The sequence below is a fragment of the Oryzias melastigma genome, linkage group LG22 (assembly GCF_002922805.2).
Source record: "Oryzias melastigma strain HK-1 linkage group LG22, ASM292280v2, whole genome shotgun sequence".
NCBI classification, from domain to species: domain Eukaryota; kingdom Metazoa; phylum Chordata; class Actinopteri; order Beloniformes; family Adrianichthyidae; genus Oryzias; species Oryzias melastigma.
Genome location: NC_050533.1, coordinates 23,247,060 through 23,265,376, shown reverse-complemented (window position 1 = coordinate 23,265,376; position 18,317 = coordinate 23,247,060). Strand labels below are relative to the sequence as shown.

The window sequence follows — 18,317 nt, the reverse complement described above, 5'->3', positions numbered from 1 at the left end:
GTAACACTACTTTTATTTTGTCATTTTTCCATGTTATATTCACAACCTAAACTTAAAATCATGCAGAAACAGAAAATTGTTCGGTTTCCTCTTTGGATTACTGATAGCAGACAGCTCCATTTTGCTCCGCCCATCATAGAGATGGACGATTATCCTTCACCTTTTTTATCAAACAGAAGATCAGTTTTGTACAAAAACTACAGATAAATCCCATATTATCTATTTAATTTAATAAAATCTCCATCACAGAATGTAAAAGTTTAAATTTAATTTAGATTGAGTTTTTTTTACGATGATCTCACAGCTGAGCGCGAGTAATAAATATTAACAAATTAATTATGTTTTATTAATCACGCACGTTAACGCGTCAACATTCACAGCCATGATATTTTAATCTCATTATTTTGATCATTTCTATATAATATATTTCAAGCTTTTTGTTAGAAAGTCTGCATATCATGAATGGTTCACAACATTTTACGCCATGCAGCACAGCGAAATACAAGAGTCTGAACAAAAGCTGCATAAGAACACCTCTGTTTATGTTCAATGAGAATAACTCTGCAATAGCAAACTGTATTATGGGTACAGGGCCGAATTGATCAAATCCACTAATCCAACATGAAGCTAAAGTCCACTAGCTTGATGCTAATGTTTAATGGAATTTCCCATAGGATGGCTAATGCTAACGCTTGGTCGACCTAAACATACATTACTGACTAAATAAACATATTCATAAACTCAGACATGAATGTTCCAAACTCTTTTAAAGAAATTATTTTTTAAATTAATTATTTGTTGTGTTAAGCACAGTTTTTCCCTAATACTGTCTTCTTTTTCTGGAATAAGGTGTAATACTATAGCGCGATCGCCACCTAGTGGCCAAACTTTTATTGTTCTGCCTCCAGGAGAAGCAGAACAATGTTTACAATGTTAATGATCTGAACATTTTAGTTAGAACTTCTCCTTTAGAGAATCCATGTAACACTGGATGATATTAACAATCTCATTATTTCACTGATACATTTACAGTATGTGAACTGGATCAGATTAATATAAATATATTCAAAACATACAGTAGATTATTAATGTATTTTTCCTCTCGTGTGGGTCAGGAGGACCTTCGGCGGCGCAGAGAGGAGGAAGGCCGGCAGCTGGACCTGAACGCCTCGCTCAGACTCAGGAAACTCGCCCAGAACTCCCAGATCGGGATCGACAACCCATCATTCCTTCAAGACCAACAGATCCCGCCGCAGCTGGTTGCCAGCAGCCAACATGCACTGCCAGGTACTCCACACACAATCATCACTGGATTTGTCTCTGAGTGAAGAGGAAAAGCAGCTAAAGGTTTCACCGTGGAGAAATGAGGACAGGAAAAGGAGGCCAGGAATGTTTGGAATAAAGTCTCCCGTCAGGGAGGGAATTCCTCAGGGAGGGAGAGCAGCACACGCAAAGCTCAAGAGGGCAACTTCATTAAAAGTGTTTGCTGGGTGGCAGTGTTGACATGGTCGCACAACAGCAACACACAGGCTGTTGCTTCAGTGCTGCTCACCAACAGGAAGACCAGAAGCTTCTTGCTGCATGTGTGTTGACGTGCTGACTGTGTGTCTGCAGAGCTGCAGGAGCTGCTGCTGTCCCTGAAGCAGGTCCAGGGATGCCTGTCTGACCAGCAGAGTCAGAATGACATTGAGCTCGTCCTCGCGCTGCTGAACAAGGTAACCCACCCTCAAGCAGCTGAAGGTTTTTTCAATGTTTGAACACTCACATACATTCAAGTTCTCCAGACTCTTGTCTGGTTCCTCTGAAGGATTTTCAGGGCCTTAAATCTCTTTCATTCTTTCAGCTGTTGTACTCTCTGCTAGAACTTTTTTTTCTCACTTGTGTTTTATTTTAGTGAACAGAGCTTTGCATATCATTTGTTTGTGGAGGCGTGTGCATTTAAATGTAATGCTGCCAGTTACTGTAATCTGTAATCAGGATTCATTTTTGCTGTTCAGCATCCTCCAGAGGTGATGTCAGTGTTCTTTGGTATCTCCGCAGTTCTTCAGTACTTTATTAAGCAGAAAACTATAGAATCAAGCCACAAAGAAACTCTCCCTTAATCAACACAAGATCACAGCTGCAGATTGACGTTTTGTATTCGCAGCTGTGTATTAGCGCAGCTGTGCTTTGTAGCTGAGGATCGGTAGCTGTGGATTGGTAGCTGTGACACGGTAGCTGAGGATCGGTAGCTGAGGATCGACAGCGGAGGATCGGCTGCTGTGTATCTGTAGCTGAGGATCGGTAGCTGTGTATCTGTAGCTGAGGATCGGCCGCTGAGGATCGGTAGCTGTGGATCTGTAGCTGAGGATCGGTAGCTGTGTATATGTAGCTGAGGATCGGTAGCTGTGTATCTGTAGCTGAGGATCGGTAGCTGTGGATCTGTAGCTGAGGATCGGTAGCTGTGTATCTGTAGCTGAGGATCGGTAGCTGTGGATCTGTAGCTGAGGATCAGTAGCTGAGGATCGACCGCTGAGGATCGGCTGCCGTGTATCTGTAGCTGAGGATCAGTAGCTGAGGATTGGCCGCTGAGGATCGGTAGCTGTGGATCGATATCTGAGGATCGGCTGCTGAGGATCGGTAGCTGTAGATCTGTAGCTGAGGATCGGTAGATGTGGATCTGTAGCTGAGGATCAGTGAGGATTGGTAGCGGAGGATTGGTGGCTGTGGATCGGCGGCCGTGGATCGGCAGCTGCCACCTGTGGAAAGGTGGTGTTGGGAATCTGTGCAACTGCATATTAGTAACTGCTTATTGGTAACTGCAGACTGGCAGATGTAGCTTTGGACAGGCTGCTGGGGATAAACAGTTGTTGATTAGTAGCTCTGGATCTGCAGCTCAGGATCGGCTTGGTGCAGCTGTGTCACACATTTAGTTGAAAACTCTGGCCCTGAACTTCTCCCTTTTTCTGGTTTGAATGTGAGCGTTTGTGTTAGTGGTTGAACTTAGTTACAGATTTTCAAATTAAAGCTCCCTTGTTCAAAAAGAAAGAACAATGGTGATCTGTGGAACTGTGAGCTCTATCTAAAGTAATCAGGGGTTGTCCCATTCAAGCAGCTATTTGATGACTTTCTTCTTCTGTAGATCTGGAGATGAAATCCTGATCTTAGCTTGTCAGCCTTTTGGGGGCAACAACTCTGATCATCAAGAGTTTTATCTGAAAACGTGCAGCAGAAATGAGGTCCTCATTGACTCTGGGGAAAATGCTCTGCAGCATTTTTGTGAAGAGCCAGGTCTGAAGACCTGCATTCCTCTGGTGGCTTTAGTTCAGAAAGCCTTTTTTTTAGCGCCATAAACTGTAGTTCAGTGTTTATCATGTCCTGATAGATCTCTAGTCATTCTAGATTCTTGGATGTTCATAAAATCCTATTCTAGAGAGGATTTTATTTTTGTATAGAACTGTCTTTTTTATTATCTTTGCAGCACAGATCTGAAAACTGAGACCTATTTGTGGTGTTTGTGCCTGATGTTCCTCATGAGTTTTGTCAAAAGAAATATTATTATTATTTTTTTTAATCATCTGTTTCTTGTCTTCAGTCTGATTTCCAGTCTGCGCTGAAGATCCATAATGCCGTGGCTGCCAGCATGCACAGGCCCTCTCCTCCATTCCCGCACACACAGCAGGCGCTCCCGCTGGCCATGGAGGTAACATCCCAAAGTATCCTCATGGAAGTTCAACAGAATGAAGCTGAAGCCTTTGCTGTTTGTCAGAAACACGACCACTGGTCTTAGAGCACAGTGTTGAACTATTCCCAGCTCATTTCAGTGGAATCTCTTTGTAAACAGGACCCCCCTCCCTCCCCACACACACATTTGGCTTCTAAAAACAAGAGCTCCCCTTTGAACTGCCGTCATTCCGGCCGCTCTTTTGTCACATCTGAGGAAGTGGACAGAGACGGATGTCATCGTTTAGGTTAGCGGAGGTTTTATCTGACGAGAAACTGGACGTTTAGAAAAAACTGAATATTAAGCTTGTGCCCCATCGAACACTGCAGAAAGCTGCTAAAAACAGCACTATTGTTTTTAAATAAAAGCTGTTCTAAAGTGTTCCATGAAGCATCCCAGAAATGACGCTCCGTAGTGTCACAAGCAATCCGCTCCAGTTCTTCTTTGTCCCACAGCCGAGCCGCTTCACTTCACACAGGATCTGAACACAAAGCTGTGGAAGAACTCGTCTAATGAGTGATTATTACTTACACATTTGAAACTGTAGATCATTGGTTCCAGGCAGCAGAAGAAATAATTAACTAGAAAAGTTGCATTACCTGTGATCATGCTAATGTAGATGCTTTTTGCTGAAGTAGTCGTGAAGATGTTAAAGCCTTTTGCTGAAAATGGTGACGCCATTTGGAAAATGTTCAATTAGCTAAAAGACTGGAAATGTTAAATAACAATGAAAGAGTGCTGAAGTTGACCTAAATTTTCTGAAAAATGTCTTGCAAAATTGCTTAAAAATCCCTAATACATGCCAATTTTACAAAAATATTTTGTGTGTTGCTTAAATATGAGCTCACCCAGCAAATATTTTTATTTGGGCCCTATATGGTTTACCTTTAGACTGAATTCAGCCCAAAGGTAAACCATATGGGGCCCACTCTGAAATGTTCACTGGGAAACTCCAAATTATCCCTAAAAACCTCAGTAGGTGCCAAAAAATTAGCTGAAAAAGCTATAAATAAACTCCAAATTAGCATAAAAAAACCTCAGTAGAGGCCAAATTAGCAAAAGGAGCTAGACTTAAATACTAGCTAAACTCAAAAATAGCCTAAAATTCCTCAGTAAACTAAACAAGTCAAAAATGTTAGCCTCCTGCTAAAATAGAAGCTAAACTCTAAATTAGTCTAAAGGACCCCAATAGATAACAAATGAGTCAAAAACATTAGCATGTTGCTAGAGTATTAGCTTTTTTTTAATTACTCTAAAAGATGATGGATAACCCCTGACTATATTTAAAGGTTTGTTGCTAATCTGCTTAAAATTTTGAAATTTGAAGTCTTTCATTTCCTAAGGGGCATATTTTGCTCAATATTTCAAAAGCTATGAAATTTATGAATACCAAAAATACAAGCAGTAATGTCCTGAACGAGCTGAATGTTTTGATACCAGGATTGGTGAAAGTTTGATTGAGGTTTTCCCTACAAAAGGAGAATCACTGCTTGAATGTTTACTAAGGATTCTCACAAGAATACTTTTGTTTTCTTTTAAGGATCAACAATTATTTCTTTTGAAAACATCTTTTATTAAAAAAAAAAAAAACAGATTCTCTCTGCTACGCCTTAAATCCATTGAGTTGTAAAGTTTAGTCAGAGGAGAAAAATAACTACATCTGAACGATCTTTTATTCTGAAAAATTGTTTGGTTTTGAAGACGACATGTTGGTCACTTGAGCGCTCAAAGTAGTCTGGCGACGTGCAACACGAGAAAATTGGATGTGATATGTTCCTTTGTTAATGGATTAGGGATAGAGACAGAAACAACTTTAATAACAACAAAACAAGTAAACAAAAAAACAGTAGGCTACCAGGACTTCTACGGATTTTTACAACAAGTGATTCCCACACACCGAGCCTGTTTGCATAATATTCATTCCAAATATTCATTGGTCCAGAGACGCCCCCGGTTCTCTGTGAAATCCTCAAGGGCTGACCACACAAATGTTGGGGATACTACTCTAGATAATTGACTCCCAAGCAATGAGGGAAAAAAGATTCTGCAAAGTTTACATTTGAGGGTGTCCAGCATTGCTGGGCATCTCCATGGTCATGCTCAGCTCGTAGGTCTGCCTCTTGTTTCCTGATGATCCTTATGTTGTTGCCATGGTTACAGGTCAGGCAGCTCACTCAGTCCTGTCATAGTAAAGAAGGATTGGAGCTCAACGCCCTGCTGTCAGACTTTCAAGTCCAGGTAAACAAACTCAGGCTATTTACTAACAATAATTTGATTCACATTAGGTTTTTAAAAAAGAACACAAGTTTAATCTTAAAGGTATTGATTCTGATTTTTCTTAGAGATCTCAAGTTCTTTTTAACAATCCATAATCATTCTTAATTAGATCCCAGCAATCATTTTAAAGAACTGAAAATGATTGATATTGGTTTTCTCCATTGTTGTTTTTTTTAGTTCTGTTTATCCTACTTACATAATGTTTATTAAAACTGTTTGTGTAAGCCAGGGGTCGGGAACCTTTAACAGTAAAAGAGCCATTTAGGCTCATTTTCTACAGATAAAAACCTAAAAGGACCTACATACTCTTACTTTAGCCTCTGGGAAATTTTGAGTTTTGCATTCATGACCTTCTTTTGTTTTTAAATAATAAATATGAATTTTGTTTACTGTTTTTGGCACAAATAAAAGCAAAAATATAAAAAGAACCTAGCATCTTTCAAAATGTGATTTTTCTTTCTTTTTTTTACATTTGACAGAAGCTCAAAAAACTTATTTTCAAAATAAAATATACTCTCTGTCAAACAGGATCATCTCAGTGCAGCTCTGGAAGCTATTCACCAATGTTGTGCAATATAAGATAAAGTTTCACCGTAGGTTCTGTCTCTGTTCTGACCCGTGTTTCTGCAGTCGCTGCTCCTGACCCACGACAGCATAGCAGAGAGAGAGATGCAGCTGGAACCGCTCCCCGTTCAGGGAGAAACGCTGGCACAGTGGGGGGGCGAGACCGTCAAGATCGTCCGCATAGAAAAAGCCCCAGACATCCCACTGGTGAGTCACCCAACCAAAGGGGGCCCAGAACAGATCCGCTGAGTTCTGTATGAAAGATGAACCCGTCTGTTCTGATGAGTAACTGCGTTCTGCTGCGTTCTGACTCATCTGAAACTGTTGTCACTAAAGAAGTTCTTTTTTTTTTTTTACGGGCTCTGAAGAGCAAATCTTACCAACTAATCACTCAACCCAAAAACATTTTAAAGATCGCAACAATAAAAAAAAGGAAAAGAATACAAAAAAACATAACATTTTAGAAATCAAAACACAATTACAAAAAAATGAAATGAACAAAAAATGAAAACAAAAGTTATTTATAGAAATCAAAATAAAATGTTAAAAAACGAAACAAAGAAGAAACCTGAATAGATAGGGACTATGGGACATCATTGATTGGATGAAGATGTTTGATTTTTGACATTTGAGTTTTTTAATGTTCACATACTAATAAAAGTTTGTATGATCAGTACGAAGCTCGTCTAGTGTCGCTTCTTGCTAAATACTCTCGGTTGAAATTCCAGATAAACAGCATCATCCAATCAGTGACGTCCCATAGAACCCACCTTTTTGATCTCTTTGTTTCATTTTTTAACATTTCATTTCGACTTCTGAAAATGACTTTTGTTTTCTGAAATGTTTTTTCTTTTTTACAGAAACTGGGAAAGGTGGGAACTATGATTGGACAATGATGTTTGTCCATCATAAAAACTAATATTTTGGCATGAAGTGAAACTGGATTTCAATCAGTTCTGTCCCGTAGTACTTAACTTTTCTTCTTTGTTTCATATTATAACATTCCATTTTGATCTCTAGAAATGATTTGTTTTCCTGAAACATCTTGTTTTTATTGCGTTTAATTGTTTTGTAATTATGTTTTGGTTTCTGAAATTTAATTTTGGTTTTTCATCATTTGTTTGCTTTTTTAATTGTTGCTGTGATCTTTAACATGTTCTTGTGTTGAAAGATTTGTTGGTGTGATTTTCACTTCAGGGCCACCGTAGTTTTCAAATTTTACTTCAAACACCATAAAGCATGAAACTCCCTCAGGTGTGGTCAGGAATGCTGTCTGTCCTGTGACTGCAGGGGGCGACGGTCCGGAATGAGATGGAAAGCGTTGTGATTAGCCGCATTGTTCGTGGTGGCGCCGCAGAGCGAAGCGGACTTCTGTCGGAGGGAGATGAGATCCTGGAGATCAACGGCATCGAGATCCGAGGAAAAGACGTCAACCAAGTCTTTGACATTCTGGTGAGGAGGCGGGTGCAGCTCAGGGAGATTGGCAGAGTTGTGGTCTGCTGCAGTACCGTTCTGTGTTCTTCTGTGTGACAGGCGGACATGCACGGACTCCTGACCTTCGTGTTGATTCCCAGCAATCAGATCAAACCTCCGCCGGTCAAGGAGACAGTAGTGAGTTTTGAACTCGCAGACGGATGTGATGACGGGATTCGAGCGCTGCCAAAGTCTGAGCTCTGTGTGTCCCCCTCCCCTTTTAGATCCACGTAAAAGCTCACTTCGACTACGACCCCTCAGATGACCCCTATGTACCCTGTAGAGAGTTGGGCCTGTCCTTCCAGAAAGGAGATATCCTCCACATCATCAGTCAGTCGGATCCAAACTGGTGGCAGGCGTACCGAGACGGAGACGAGGACAATCAACCACTTGCAGGACTGGTTCCAGGTACTGTTGCGACTGGCACGCTGGATTTTGTGTGGTTCTGGTTCTTTTTTGGATCTCATCGTGTCTGTCTGCTCTTAGGGAAGAGTTTCCAGCAGCAGAGAGAGGCCATGAAACAGACTATAGAAGAGGACAAGGAGCCGGAAAAATCTGGTAAAAACCTGAAGCCCATCATGACCTTCAGCAGCTTGACTGTTCGTAACCTGACTGTTCCTAACCTGACTGTTCCTAACCTGACTGTTCCTAACCTGACTGTTCCTAACCTGACTGTTCCTAACCTGACTGTTCCTAACCGGACTGTTCCTAACCGAACGGTTCCTAACCGGACTGTTCCTAACCGGACTGTTCCTAACCGAACGGTTCCTAACCGAACGGTTCCTAACCGAACGGTTCCTAACCGGACTGTTCCTAACCGGACTGTTCCTAACCTGAGTGTCCCTAACCTGAGTGTCCCTAACCTGAGTGTCCCTAACCTGAGTGTCCCTAACCGGAGTGTCCCTAACCGGAGTGTCCCTAACCGGAGTGTTCCTAACCGGAGTGTTCCCAACCGGAGTGTTCCTAACCGGAGTGTTCCTAACCGGAGTGTTCCTAACCGGAGTGTTCCTAACCTGACTGTTTTTTAACCGGACTGTTTTTTAACCGGACTGTTTTTTAACCTAACTGTTCCTAACCTAACTGTTCCTAACCTGACTGTTCCTAACCGGAGTGTTCCTAACCGGACTGTTCGTAACCGGACTGTTCGTAACCGGACTGTTCGTAACCGGACTGTTCGTAACCGGACTGTTCGTAACCGGACTGTTCCTAACCGGACTGTTCCTAACCGGACTGTTTGTAACTGGACTGTTTCTATCTTGACGACCCCTAACCTGACTGTTCCTAACCTGACTGTTCCTAACCGGACTGTTCCTAACCGGACTGTTCCTAACCGGACTGTTCCTAACCGGACTGTTCGTAACCGGACTGTTCGTAACCGGACTGTTCCTAACCGGACTGTTCCTAACCTAACTGTTCCTAACCTGACTGTTCCTAACCGGACTGTTCGTAACCGGACTGTTCCTAACCGGACTGTTCCTAACCAGACTGTTTGTAACTGTACTGTTTCTATCTTGACGACCCCTAACCTGACTGCCTTCTTTTTACCGCCCTCAACCTGATTGTCTTGACTTTATTAATGGCATTTGAACCAAACCCGAGTGTTCTGTAATCATGGCTGCCCATGTGCAGGAGCAGGCAGATGCAGATTTATCTCAGGATGTTTGTCTGTCTTAAGGCCTTTGATCTGAGATCTTTGTGTTTGTTTTCAGGGAAGCTGTGGTGTGCGAAAAAGAACAAGAGGAAGAGGAAGAAGTTGCAGTACAACACTCACAGGAATGAAGGTTTAAACTAAATCCTTTCCTGGTTTCTCCTTGATGTTTCTGTTGTCTTTGAGGCTAAACCCCTCACTCTGCTCTGTGATCCAGACCCGGATCACGAGGACATCCTCACCTATGAGGAGATGGCTCTCTATCACCAGCCAGCCAACAGGAAGCGGCCGATCGCCCTCATTGGTCCAAACGGCTGTGGACAGACGGAGCTGAGACAAAGACTGCTGAGAAGCCAGCCAGACCGGTTCTCTGGAGCTGCCCAGCGTAAGAGCCGCCTCGTCTGCTAAAGCTCTGAGCCCCGAGGACAACCTGACCCCTGCTCTTGTGTTGCAGACACCACCCGCAGCCGCCGTGACGGCGAACAGAGCGGCCGTGACTTCATCTTTGTGTCCCGGCAGACCTTCGAGGCCGAGCTGGCAGTAGGTGAGTATGTAGTGAAAATGGCTGCTGAAGCTTCTGTCAGAGAAAGAGTGGAGACGAATGAAGGGAGCAGGGGATCGGTGCAGAGACCGACAGCTGCTCACTTGGGGGCGCTATTGTCTGACTCAATCTCTGACCAGGACATGAAAAGCAGAAAGAAGAAAAAGCCTGTTTGTTTCCTGCAGCTCCAGACTGATTTTGATTTGTCCTTTGAGTTAGCCCCGCCCCCACGCTCCAAAAGGCGGCCAAAGTTTTGAAACTGTAATTTTCAGATTCAAAAAACGAAAAAAAAAGAGTTGAAAGTGAAAAAAAGATTTAAAATTGAAAAAAAAAGTTTTTAAATTTTGATTTTTGAAACCTAAAAAACTAGCTACAAGTTGTGGACATTTTACAATTTTTTAATTAAAATGTTTTATTTGAGTTTCAGATATTTATGGGCTCGATTTGGCTCCATAGTTTGTTTGAAACTGTCTGTAGAGGATTCTGTTCCCATGTTAGTCCAGCAGGGGGCACCACTAACCAGCTGATCTTTGTCTAGGGAAGCTGATTGAGTCGGTGGAGTCTGAGAAGAACCTGTACGGAACCAGCACCGACTCAGTGAGGCAGGTCATCAACACTGGAAGAATCTGCGTGCTGTGTCTGCACACACAGGTAGGGGGCACTCTGCATTCTGGTGTTCAGTCAGAACTCCAACAGAAGCCTTAAAGTTCTGGGGTTTTCTCCTGCTTTCAGGGCCTGAAGGTGCTGAGGAGTTCGGACCTGAAGCCGTACATCATCTTCATCGCCCCGCCCTCCCAGGAGCGCCTGCGAGCTCTGCTGGCCAAAGACAACAAGATCCCCAAGGTTCTGGTCTGACTGTCCACAGCTGCTGCGGCCCGCGGCGCCTCTAACCTCTGTGTGTGTCTGTGCGCAGCCGGAGGAGCTCCGCGACGTGATCGAGAAGGCGCGGGAGATGGAGCAGAGCAGCGGTCACCTGTTTGACGCCGTCATCGTCAACACGGACCTGGACAAGGCCTTCCACGAGCTGCTGAGGCTCATCGACAAGCTGGACACGGAGCCGCAGTGGGTGCCCTGCTCCTGGCTGCGCTGAGCGCACTCTGTCATGAAGGAGCTTCAAACTCCGACCGTTTCTGCTGGTCGTCTTCTGATCCGGACTAAATGAAGGACTTGTTCCCATGACGACGAGGTCTAGAACACCAGGACGGTTTGAACAAAGCTGTCACTTTTAAGGAGGAGCAGACCATAATGTGGAGAAGATCCACCCCCTTTGAAATCAGTTAAAACAGTTTCTTCCAAAATGTTTTAGTTTTTTAATCTGTTTCAAAAATGTCTTGTATTTATTCTGATCAAATCCCAGAAAGTTTAATCCTGTCATCTTTATACTTTACCTATAAAAGCCTTTGATCTTTCAGTTTGCAGAGAATAAGCCCCGCCCACAGCCAGCAGCATGTCTTTTCAAACCAGATCTGAGTTTGAAGCCTCACACCAAGGCTGCCTGCTAACACCCGACCAACCATTTCTATGAAGGACCTGCAGCTGGACTGTGAGCAGCAGGGGGCGCCACTCTGACCTCTGAAGGTTTCCTTGTTTTGTGTGATTGTGTTTCGCCTTTATCGTTTGATCGCCTTAGCTGCTGCGATCCAGAATCCATGGAAACATTTGATCTGGATTCCAGGACGTTTGCTGGAACAGATGGAACTCACTCTGCTGCCATAAACTCTGTCCTTTCTTTCTGTTTTTGATTTTCTCTTTTTTTACTTTTTCTTACGTCTTTTCTCTCTTGGAACCTTAACGTTGGATCTGGACCTGCAGCTGTTTTCTTCTGGATCGACGCGTTTTTAAATATTTGACATTGAGAAGTATTACTGTGAGTTGACGTAGACGGACACATGTCAGCGGTGTGTAGAGCCTTTATATATTTGTAATATTGAACATAGATTTATGAAGTTCTGAAGCACCAATAGAACTGTGACTTTGACTTCTCCTTAAACTTCCTGCTATTGGTCCAGAAAGACAAAGGAGGCGGGTCTTAGTGGAAGGAATCGTATTGAATCTAATGTTCAGCATCACCACTTGTTTCCGAGGAAAATGATGTTTTGTATTCACATGAATGAATAAATAGATGACCATTAGGAAACAGCTGGGATGGTTTCTATGACGATGAGACAGGAAGTTCATCAGAACAGTTCTGGGGGGATTTGTATAGCATTACCTGTGATAATGATAGTGTGAATGCTGTAAGCTGAATTCAGCTGCTGAAGGTGCTAGTGCTGATAGCTGAAAAAGGTAGATCTAGCATGCAGCTAAAATACTAGCTAAACTCCAAATTAGCCTAAAATACAAAAACAATCCTAAATTAGCTAAAATAGCTAGCATGTATCAGAAAGTCTGAAGTTCTCTCCTCTGGGAAACTTTCCATTCATTTCAATGAGCATCAAGAGAACCAGCAGGAATCTGAAAGCTTAGGACCAGAACAGTTGAAGCAGCTGAAAGAATACAGATAAAGGAGTCTGAAGAGGGCCGTCACAATGATTCAGACAAAACACTTTTGGGAGAAGAACACTAGAAAAAGTGTCTTCATGTCCACTAAACTGATGAAAAATGATCAATCTTTCCAGAAGAGTCTTTGATCAATTCTGATGCCATTAGAGACATTATGTATTAAAATAAAGTTGCAGAAATAACTAAATACAAAAACATTAATTCCTTTTTCATGAAATTCAAAACTTATAAGCTAACAAAAAGTTCCCATAAACCCCTGGATGAAATGTTTGTTGCGCTCTATTAACGAACATCCATAAATCCTATTAATGCATATATTTATTGGTTTATTTTGAAATCAGCATCTTTCCATTTCTAAACTATTTACTTCCGTGGATTAAGCTGCAAACATTAATGAGCTCGGCTCCTAAAGTTTGGCAAAAAATAAAAACAAGCTTTTATCAGTTTTTTTAATCAAGTTCATCTTCACTTGTTTTTTTTCTTCGTAGTTCATTTCAAAATAAATACACTTCCTGTCATCCATCTGAGGACAGGCCACTTTAACGACTTCCTGTTCCAAAATAAAAGTGCAGCGGTTTCTCTGACGATGAGTCCAGACATGAGAGCGAACAGAGAAGCTGTGGACAGGAAGGATGTGAGGAGAAGCGTCATCGTCCAGCATCTTTTGCCGCCGCCGGTTTCCTGGTGGTGGAGCGTGGCGGGAGTCCGGTCCAGTTCGGCGGGGAGGCTTCACTGCTCTGCAGGACAGGCGCTTCGATCTTTGCAGCAGAAGTAGTGAACGACCACGCCGTTGGGATACCTGGCAAAGGCACTGAAAGAAACAGAGAGTGATGTCATCACGAGGGAAGGAAGAAAACAAAAGGGGGGTGCTCAGACTCCGCCTCCTCCACCTGTTCCCGATCTTCTTCTTGCACACTCGGCAGATCTTTTCTTCTGTGATGACGCATTTGACCTGCTGGTGGAAGATCCGCTCCTCCTGCACCTGCAAGCAACAAGTCCGACTTTCAGGTCTGGATCGTGGCGCCTGGATCCTCGTTCAGCAGCGAGATGACTCACCCGCAGGAACTCGGCCTGCAGCAGGCTCTTCAGGACCTGGTTGCAGCGCTTCCTCTGAGCCTTCTCCTCCAGGACGCTCTCCAGGAACACCCGGATCTCCCGGATCTGGGTGTCAGCTGGCAGCAGGTTGATGGCCTGTGAAGATTGGCGTTTCCATGACGACCCCTCTGCTTTCAATCACACTCTTTTTCAAAAAGCTCCAGATACCTTGGTGGTGTCCAGCTTGCTGTGGTGCAGCTCCAGGACCTGCAGCGCCGCCTGCAGGTTGGCTTGAGGCTCCGACAGCTCCATCTTGATGGGTCCCAGACAGTGCACGTCGGGGGGGGACAGGTACATGCGCAGCAGGGACAGGTACACCTGCAGGGAAGGAAAAGAAGAAGGGATCGTACCATTCAGTCGAGACACGAGTCGATTCACAGGAAACAGAAATATACAAACAAGATGTAAAAAAAAAATATTGATGATTTTCCTCGTCAGCTCACGTCTCTGTTTGCCTCCACGTGTCTGTTGTAATGCCGCTGGCAGTATCTGTGAGGAAGAAGAGGAGGAGGACGTTAGTGCACAGCTCCTGGTCTCAGGTTCTTGTGATCCAATCTGCACTTTCAGGAGAACATGAGCGTTGCTGCTGGGAACTCACTCCTCCGCCGTGCGCGTGTCTTTCAGGATGTGCACGTAGATGAAGAGCGCCTGCTCGTGCTTCCCCATGCGGCCCAGCAGGAGCGCCCGCTCCTCCAGCAGCCCTACGAGACACAGTCATGGTGACTCTGAGGTTACTGCTCGCGTGCACGAGCCCGCGCACGGGACATACCGTCAAACGGGAAGTCGCTGATCAGGCTGGTGGGCTCGTAGCTGGATGACACTTCCAGGAAGGACAGCAGCTTGTTCCTGTACTCGCCCAGATCCCCCGTCTCCTGCCCCGCAGGCAGCGCGGGAACCCCTGCAGCGGGGGGGCGGGGGGAGTAGGGGGTCAGTCACCATGAAGACGGAGGTCCAGCTGCCGGTTCTGGCAGGAAACAAACCTTCTGGCAGGGAGTTCAGGTACTGCTTCATGAGGCTCTGCACCCTCCACAGGTACAGCTGGATCAGCACGTTGTGGAAGCGGGGGCCCTGCTCCTCCCACACGTGGACGATGTGCTCCAGGTACGGGATGGCCAGCTCCTCGAAGCCCTCCTTCAGGAACTGCAGCACCTTCTCGCGGGGCAGAGCCTCCACCTCGGGCAGGTCCTCAGTGAAGATCTGAGGAGCAGAAAGACGGAGGCGTGGCCTAATCTGAGAGCGAGCCGCGGAGGAGCGGAGACGAGGAGACGCACCTTCAGCCCGTCCTCTGGAGAATGCTTCAGCACCCACGGAGAGAACTCAAAGATGATGCCCAGATTCTCCACCCCTGTGGGGAAAGGGGGCGGGGTTAGTGAGTCACATGGGGGTTCAAAAGGTTCAGATCAGAGTCGGAGGCTCACCCAGCCGCTGCAGGTACTGCACGGTGCGCTCGTGGCCCTTCAGGGGGGAGTTGGCCTTGGTGGACTGGTCCAGGAGAACCTGCAGAGCTTCCAGGAGAACATGGGAGACGAGCGTCATTTTAACTTAGAAACCGTTAACACAATCAACGTAATTCCAGCAGATTTTGAAGGAGAAAAGCGGCACGAGCCGCTTTTCTCCTTCAAAATCTGCTGGGATTACGTTGATCAGATTGAAAAGTTACATTATGTTAAAGGTTTTTTGTTTAAGCGTCACCAGTGAGAGAGTCACCAGTGAGACTTCAGACAGAAGCGGCCTTCTGACCTTTCCTGTGCAGGCCCTTCTTCTCGTACAGGATGATCAGCTCGCTGTACTTGTGCGCCTTCTTCAGGACGTACTCGCTCTCCTCGATGTGGCAGTGGTTGTTCTCCAGCCGCAGCAGTGGGGAGACGAGGGCCACATTGGTCTGAGCGAGGAAGGACAACAGAGAACGTTTAGGTGTCGCACCGACATTCTCCTGATTTGACATTCTTCACTCTCCAAACAGTAAAACCAACATAAACTAGAAGAGTTGCATTACCTGAAATAATACTAGTGTGAAAGCTTTTTGCTGAAAATGGTGATGTGACTTACTTTAATTTCTGTAGGGATTTACTGAAAATGCTAAATCTATTTGCGAAATGTTCCATTTGCTGAAACACTGGAAATTTTGTTAAAGAACTATGAAAAGGGGCTGAAGTTGACCTAAATTCCTGAAAAAATGTGTACTAAAATTGCTTAAAATCCATAATAGATGCCAATTTTGCGAAAAAATATTTAGTTTGTAGCTTAAAAATTAGCTAAACTCCAAATTAGCATAAAAAAACCTAACAAGATACCAAATCAGCCAAAAAAGCTAATTTGTTGCTTAAATATTAGCTAAACTCCAAAATAGCCTAAAATTCCCCAGTAAACTAACGTAGTCAAAAATGTTAGCATGCTGCTAAAATAGAAGCTAAACTTTAGATTATCCTATAAAAAGCTCAGGTAACCTTTTAAAAAATTAAAACAATTCCAGTGGATTGTTGTATTTTGATCCATTTATCTGAGTAGAAGCCCCTCCCATACCCACAAACACGAGTGGAGAACCGCCCCCTCCAGGAAGAGGCTGCTCCGCCCCAGGCCAACACAAGCACTTTCTCCACAAAGCAGGCAGTGATCAGCTAGAACCCCACCCACCACAGCCGTGCAGACGCCTGCTGCCTGTTGTGAGCCAGTTTAGCGATGACAAAGAAACACATTCAATTTGGAGTTCAAACTTCACGAAGAAACCTCTGGTGAGGAATGGATGTTGGAATGGATCCTGAACGTATCCGAGAATGGCGCAAGCAGATGGAGATACTGGAAAGATGCAAGAAGAAAGGGAGCAGTCTATATCCTGGTGCAGAAAGAGAGCAGGCTATTTGCCGGTGGAAAAGGGGAAAACACTATATCCTGGTGGAAAAACCGAGTGACAAATTGGGAGGACTGATTTGCACGTGGATTATTGAGCAAAGACAGAAAGGTGCGAGTCAAAAGGTTTTTGATACAGAGATAGGTTTGGTATGAATAAATCCAGAATGTGTTATGTTTCAGTTTGTAACAAGCAGCCCAAGCGTGGATCTGTGTGTTCTGATGGGATGGGTGACAGCATTTGTGGGCGGAGCCTTTCCAGAGCAGCACAAACATTGCTGCTGATTGAAGGCTTTAACTGTTCGGACCGGAAACTTTGCAATGAAACCCAAACACTCTCAGGTAAACTGAAAAATAAAGACTAGGCCCTCACGTGTAAGTAGCACTTCAGTAAGGTGGTATCAATGATCTGCAGGAGCTTTTTGCGGCTTTTGATGGTGGGCGTGCCCTCCATGAGCGGAGACGTGGTGGACGGGTCGGAGTCGTTCAGCTGCTTGACCAGGTGACTCCGTTTCTGCAGCAGAAAGGTTTGAATGTTAGAGGAAAGTTTCACAACACAGATTTTATGAGCCGAATGCTGCAGAGGGACGCGCTCACACCTGAGTGAGGTAATCAATCAGAGCCAGGTGAGCCCGCTCCAGCTCGGCGCCGGACAGGCTGGGCACCGGGTTAGGGTAGTGCAGCTGTCTGCGGTAATCGGACGGCAGTAATTCTGGGTAAAGTCCGATCACATGAGTGGGATCTGTCGAAGGAGAAAGGTTGTCAAGAGGCATTTTGATAACAAAAAGAACTACATGAGAAAATATTAGATCTCCAAAAAAATAAAATAAGAAGACTATTAAATTAGTGGTCGACTATTTTCGTCGACCTGCAGGTGTGCGGTCCAAACATCCGTCCTACCTGTGCCCAGTTTGGCGAACACTTGCATGGAATCATCAAATCTTTTCTGGCAAAACAGGTTAAAGGCGTAGAGATTCTGGATGTGATGAATCTGCTGCTTCTTGTCCCCGTCAGAGTCGTCCTTCATCTTCTGACGGCAGAAACACAGAATGAAGCAGAACATCCTGCTTGGAGTGTTGGATTCAGACTTTCTCCGAGTCTGATGAAATCCTGATGATTCTGAGTGGCGGGATCTGTCCTCTCACCGCCAGCTGGAGGGCCAGCTCAAACTGCTTGTCCTGAAGAAGCTGTCGGATCTGGCTGGCTATGGGCACGGGAACCAGGCGCCACACAAAGTGGTTGCTGGCTACATACACCACATTGGGTCTGTGGAGATGAGACAACGGGCTTAGAACTGCTCTGACCAAGAAGCCTCTGAATGAACAACAACAAGATTTAAAATAAAAAGAAAAAAACAAACTGGATTCATAAAACTAGAAAGAAAAAAAATAAACAGCCCACATCACTACAGTACTGCTCCGCAAACACAAATACAGTGGGGTACACCCACAAAATATCAGTGTAATCTGTAGGCTCTTTTAATGCCAATATGAGGGTAAACTGGAGGACTAGAAGAACACAAGCAGTCAAGAGGCCTCCCAACAGCTTATAAGACCCCAAAGACTTCCAAGAGCCCAAATGACCCGCAGGAGCCCCGACCACCCGCACGAGCCCCCCCAACCACCCGCAAGGGCCCCCAACCACCCGCAGGATCCTCAAGCACCCAC

General features: G+C 44.6%; 2 protein-coding genes across 4 annotated transcripts in view; one reads left to right on the top strand and one right to left on the bottom strand.

Annotated features, from left to right (window-relative positions):
* Positions 1 to 12,345, top strand: part of LOC112144236 (MAGUK p55 subfamily member 5-A) — a 31,716-nt gene extending 19,371 nt beyond the window's left edge. Inside the window, exons 3-17 of the mRNA XM_024268638.2 lie at positions 1,116 to 1,287; positions 1,615 to 1,715; positions 3,575 to 3,682; positions 5,864 to 5,941; positions 6,611 to 6,751; positions 7,835 to 7,996; positions 8,078 to 8,155; positions 8,242 to 8,425; positions 8,504 to 8,575; positions 9,727 to 9,798; positions 9,883 to 10,050; positions 10,120 to 10,209; positions 10,745 to 10,857; positions 10,939 to 11,049; positions 11,120 to 12,345. Of these exons, the coding sequence (XP_024124406.1) occupies positions 1,116 to 1,287; positions 1,615 to 1,715; positions 3,575 to 3,682; positions 5,864 to 5,941; positions 6,611 to 6,751; positions 7,835 to 7,996; positions 8,078 to 8,155; positions 8,242 to 8,425; positions 8,504 to 8,575; positions 9,727 to 9,798; positions 9,883 to 10,050; positions 10,120 to 10,209; positions 10,745 to 10,857; positions 10,939 to 11,049; positions 11,120 to 11,296 (1,827 nt within the window). The 3' untranslated portion in view covers positions 11,297 to 12,345. The remainder of the gene's footprint in view (positions 1 to 1,115; positions 1,288 to 1,614; positions 1,716 to 3,574; positions 3,683 to 5,863; positions 5,942 to 6,610; positions 6,752 to 7,834; positions 7,997 to 8,077; positions 8,156 to 8,241; positions 8,426 to 8,503; positions 8,576 to 9,726; positions 9,799 to 9,882; positions 10,051 to 10,119; positions 10,210 to 10,744; positions 10,858 to 10,938; positions 11,050 to 11,119) is intronic.
* A 591-nt stretch (positions 12,346 to 12,936) lies between these two features.
* The window catches only part of vps39 (VPS39 subunit of HOPS complex), a 12,254-nt gene continuing 6,873 nt past the window's right edge, over positions 12,937 to 18,317 (bottom strand). For 2 of the 3 annotated variants that reach the window (XM_024268613.2, XM_024268595.2), the window contains exons 11-25: positions 17,796 to 17,916; positions 17,551 to 17,680; positions 17,250 to 17,392; positions 17,024 to 17,164; positions 15,544 to 15,685; positions 15,222 to 15,308; positions 15,075 to 15,148; positions 14,784 to 15,000; positions 14,573 to 14,701; positions 14,402 to 14,504; positions 14,247 to 14,292; positions 13,972 to 14,121; positions 13,765 to 13,899; positions 13,599 to 13,690; positions 12,937 to 13,519 (exon numbers count right to left, since the gene is read on the bottom strand). In XM_024268613.2, the coding sequence (XP_024124381.1) occupies positions 13,438 to 13,519; positions 13,599 to 13,690; positions 13,765 to 13,899; positions 13,972 to 14,121; positions 14,247 to 14,292; positions 14,402 to 14,504; positions 14,573 to 14,701; positions 14,784 to 15,000; positions 15,075 to 15,148; positions 15,222 to 15,308; positions 15,544 to 15,685; positions 17,024 to 17,164; positions 17,250 to 17,392; positions 17,551 to 17,680; positions 17,796 to 17,916 (1,792 nt within the window). In that variant the 3' untranslated portion in view covers positions 12,937 to 13,437. The remainder of the gene's footprint in view (positions 13,520 to 13,598; positions 13,691 to 13,764; positions 13,900 to 13,971; positions 14,122 to 14,246; positions 14,293 to 14,401; positions 14,505 to 14,572; positions 14,702 to 14,783; positions 15,001 to 15,074; positions 15,149 to 15,221; positions 15,309 to 15,543; positions 15,686 to 17,023; positions 17,165 to 17,249; positions 17,393 to 17,550; positions 17,681 to 17,795; positions 17,917 to 18,317) is intronic. The other variant, XM_024268623.2, reaches the window with a different exon arrangement.